This window comes from Habropoda laboriosa, unplaced genomic scaffold (genome assembly GCF_001263275.1).
Source record: "Habropoda laboriosa isolate 0110345459 unplaced genomic scaffold, ASM126327v1 scaffold842, whole genome shotgun sequence".
Classification (NCBI taxonomy): Eukaryota; Metazoa; Arthropoda; class Insecta; order Hymenoptera; family Apidae; genus Habropoda; species Habropoda laboriosa.
The window spans coordinates 9,300-13,540 of record NW_017100935.1 but is presented as its reverse complement, the minus strand read 5'-3'; the positions used below and the strand labels follow the sequence as shown (position 1 = coordinate 13,540).

Below are 4,241 nucleotides of genomic sequence, written 5' to 3'. Positions count from 1 at the left end.
AAGGACTCCGGGAAGAACCAGCAAGAAAAAGAGAGGGTTAAAAACTACACGAACATTGGCGAATTTGGTATATTGGACAACAAATAGGCTCACCGGCAATTCCGCTTTCTCCGCGGATAATTTGGGGTGGACCTAAAATAAAACAATGCTGAATTAAATAGACATACGGGAGACCCATATAAAGACCATTAAGATCAATTAAATATCATAGTTACATATAGAAGAATGGTCACACGGTGCTGGTAGTACTATGAAACTCTCCTGTACCTGAAAATAGAGAACGTTAGATAAATTAAAAATAAATTCAAAACGGCAAAACGCGGGTACTGAGATAATGCTATTCGTTTTGTATTGTTAAGTAGCCGGGTAAGGTGTAGACTTTATTATAAATGGTGCATATTTAAAGATCTAAACGATAAGTGCATAAATTAGGCGAACCAGTGCTCCCCGGTAACACCTACGGGGACAAAATAGACGTCTATAGGGACGAAGCGCAAACAAAAACTGACAATCATGTACCTGTGCTACGTGCTATTCGTTCGTTTCGTATCGTTAAAATGAGCCGGGTAAGGTGCAGACTGTACTAAAAATGGGACATATTAAGAATTTATATCAGGCGAGTAGATTTTAGGATTTCCGAAAAAGAACATACGGAAAACGGGGTGGTTGGTGCCATCTCGCAAGCGCGGGGAGAAATACACGCCGGCTAAAGGTACCTCCGGAGCCATTTGGCGAAGTGGTTCCGGACCACATGGAGTCGGTACAGAAGGTAATTCTAAAACGAAAAGTTTAAATTAAACAGCGAATAAGAAAATAGAGAAAAGGGAAAAGACAGTGAAATCAGCGTACCTGCTAACCTGAATTCTCGGCGACGAATCCTGGAAATAAATAAAAAACAATAAACGCGCTTTTCCTCACCGACCAATGTTCGATTGCGGAAAGGCGTAGGAAAACGAAGAACTCCTGGTACCAAAACTTGAAAATAAGAGGAAAGAAATTAGAGACGTGATTGCAGTAAAGGTTCGGTAAGAGTTCCGAAGTCGGGACCACTGTGTAACAGCTACGAAAAAGGTAGTAGGTTTCTCAAACTCTTTGTATTTTACCGACACCGACGGAAGCAGAAAGGGACAGCAGCCAAAGAAGAGAGAGGTATTGAAAGTCGAGCCAGTCCTAAAATATCAAACACCTACATATCGATGAGACAACACTAATGCAAAAGAAAAACTTTTATTTTTTGAATTAATACATATTTACATACATCCACACTTTATTATGTCTTTACTATATCTATTAAATATAAGACACCTAAAAAACATTACATATAAGGATTTACAAAACATTATGGAAAATTCTAAGATGATACATAATTAAAAAATATAGGAGCAATTATAAGAAATTAAATAAATTACAGGATATTACAAAGTTATACAAAATTAAAAAATTACAAAAGGTCAAAAAATTCAAAAGAATTACTAAAATTAATGAAACTAACAAAAAATTACAAAACTACAACTTGCACCTATTTATAATTATACAGAATGTTAACGGATTTACTAGTCAGCGTAGAATAGAATTTAAATTCTATTTAAAAAATTGAATGTCATCTTCATCCGTTAACATTCTGTATAAAGTATGACTATCTATAATTATATTATTTATTTATAGTTTTTTACGCTGAATCTTCTGATAATAGTTTGTTTAATTCCAACGTCAATTTAGTGCCTCGCATTGAAAAAAATGTTAAGCGCTGCACAATATGTTTTATACGCTCCGATTTCGAGCTTGTGGCTGTCCTCTCACTTTCACACGCATCTTCATTTTCTTCACTTTCTTCTTCTTGTGAACATGCAGATAGGAATGCTGTCGCTACTGCAGGTGAAATTTCTCCTTCGCTTATTGCTGAAATTAATTCTTCTAACTGTTCCTCTTCTTCCGGATATGTGGCAATTGAAGGCTCCGCAATTAGTCTATTCCAGCCATTTTTTAAATTTTCCACAGTTACCTCGGACCACGCTTGTATTAATATTTCTAAGCAGTCTTTTATATTATAATTTTTATAAAATTCTGTGATACCTCCTGCATACGTCAACACTGTTTGAAGCATATGCTTCCTGTATAGTTTTTTCGTTTTTGCAATTATGCCCTGGTCCATGGGTTGTAGGATCGACGTCGTGTTTGGCGGTAGATATATTATTTTAAAATCTTCCTGGTGTTTTAGATCTTCGGGCACTCTATGCGCAGCGCAATTGTCCAGTAATAAAATTACTTTCCCAACGGTGCCATTTTTCAATTGATGTACGCGCACCGATGGTTCGAAATGGCTTTCAAACCAACTTACAAATATTTGTTTGTCAACCCACGCATTTTTTTGGGCTTTAAAGATTACAGGAAGCCTGTGTAATACATGCTTCAATGCTCTTGGACTATGGTACTTATACACAATTAAAGGTATCATTTTATTTGTTCCAGTCGCGTTAGCGCAGAATCCTAATGTAAATCGGTCTTTGCGACTTTTATATCCATTTACAACATTTTTATCGCAAGAAAGCGTTTTTGTTGGAAACGCTTTCCAGAGAAGACCACTTTTATCCATATTGTAAAAATGGTGCAGATTAATATCCTCTTCTTGTATTAATTGCCAAAAATTTTGAACAAATTCCTTTGCTCCATCTTCGTCTATACTTGCTTTTTCCCCATAGGCTTTAACTAAACGTATGTCATGTCGAGATTTAAATTTAGCAAGCCACGATGTACTAATTTTACCATTGGAACAAGATGGAATATCCAGTTTCATATCTGCAGCTTTTTCCAACATTAAACTATCGGATATAAAATCCCCAAGAGTTCTTCTTTGTACAAACCACGTAAACAAGCGGTACTCCAATTCCTCGAACAACGGTTTTCTTAACCTTTGCCGTTGTAGGTGTCCTTTGCTTTTTGCAGCAAATTCGAGAATATAGGCCGTGTTCTTCTTTATGTGACGAATGGTTATTTGATGTACCTGATACTTTGCAGCAACGGTTGAAATGGATAATGTTTTCAAGTCCTCAAGGACCTGTAGCCGTTGTTGCATTGACAAAGTCACTGCTTTTTTTCTCGACATGATAGTATATTATAAATGTGGAACGCACTCTTGAACTCTGATTTAAAACTGAACTTCGGTATGCCACGAATTTCTTGTCCTAGCTATCATACCCCTTCTATGAAGGTGGAAAATGTATGAAATTCTTATTCCTGATAGGCAGCTATGCGTTAACCAATAAGGTTTTAGCAAATTTTCCCTTTTTAGAAACGGCCACGAACAATTAACCCTCTCCAGAATGCTAGAGAATGCGTGTTAGCGACAGTACATTTTTGAGGGTGGTCGAGGTCAGTTAGCTTGGTGCTATTCAGCATTGGAGTAATTTATGATAGGTACTTAAACCGCATGTTGCCAGTGAAAGTACGAGGGACGATGTGCAGATATGGGCACATATTCATTGATGGCTAGCGACTGAAAGTCACGTAGTTCTCAAGTATCGTGAATTTTATTTTTTAGAATAAGACAGTTTAAGGATATCAAGCAACCCATGTGTTCCGTCGCACAGGTACGGTACGGTACGGTACGCATGGGGTCTTCGTTGACCGGGTTTATGGCACGCTCGCACTAGAAGGTTATTTTTGAGAACAAAGACGCTTCGTAGCTCCGCGAAAAAATAAGTAATTTCTTACAGAACAATGCCTTTAGAATTTCCACTTTTCCGCGTCCTCAATAACCGAACACGTGTCATAACGTTCGAGTAGAATAGATATCCAATCAGTTATCCAAGATTAATTGATTGTTGGGTTGATTGTTTAGAAGAAGGCAGGAGAAAGTTTAAGGATGGCAAGCAGACCGATGTTGTATTGCTTTAAAAATAAGAATATTGTTCGCGAAGGGTCTGCCCACGCAGTGGGGAAGACGATGGTCTTCTGGTAAGAGGACTGTGAGGGACAACAAATTGATACCCCAGAACCTTCAACACATACGAACATTTTATTAGTAAAATTTTTAAAAAATTACTAAATTATAATTGTTCGCAAACTGCTTGCGAACTGCATGTAAAGAGTCCTGAGTAGTGTAATAATTCACAATAATTCACATAGGAGTGTAAACAACTCCTATGTGTGTTCTTATGTGTCATTTAAACTCGTCAGAGGTCAAATTTCGTTTCTTCCTATACTCTAACGGATCAAAGGCAATGCCGCTTAGGAACAGTTAT

The 4,241-nt window shown here is 37.3% G+C and overlaps 1 protein-coding gene across 1 annotated transcript; it reads right to left on the bottom strand.

The window, feature by feature from the left end:
* Nucleotides 1-229: 229 nt before the first annotated feature.
* Nucleotides 230-3,103, bottom strand: LOC108577550 (tigger transposable element-derived protein 2-like). The gene is made up of 5 exons (XM_017940731.1): nt 2,074-3,103; nt 1,801-2,028; nt 858-878; nt 653-775; nt 230-267 (listed from the first exon to the last, which is right to left on the bottom strand). Exons 1-5 carry the CDS (start codon nt 3,101-3,103, stop codon nt 230-232), a joined length of 1,440 nt encoding a protein of 479 aa, XP_017796220.1.
* Between the last annotated feature and the right edge of the window lie 1,138 nt (nt 3,104-4,241).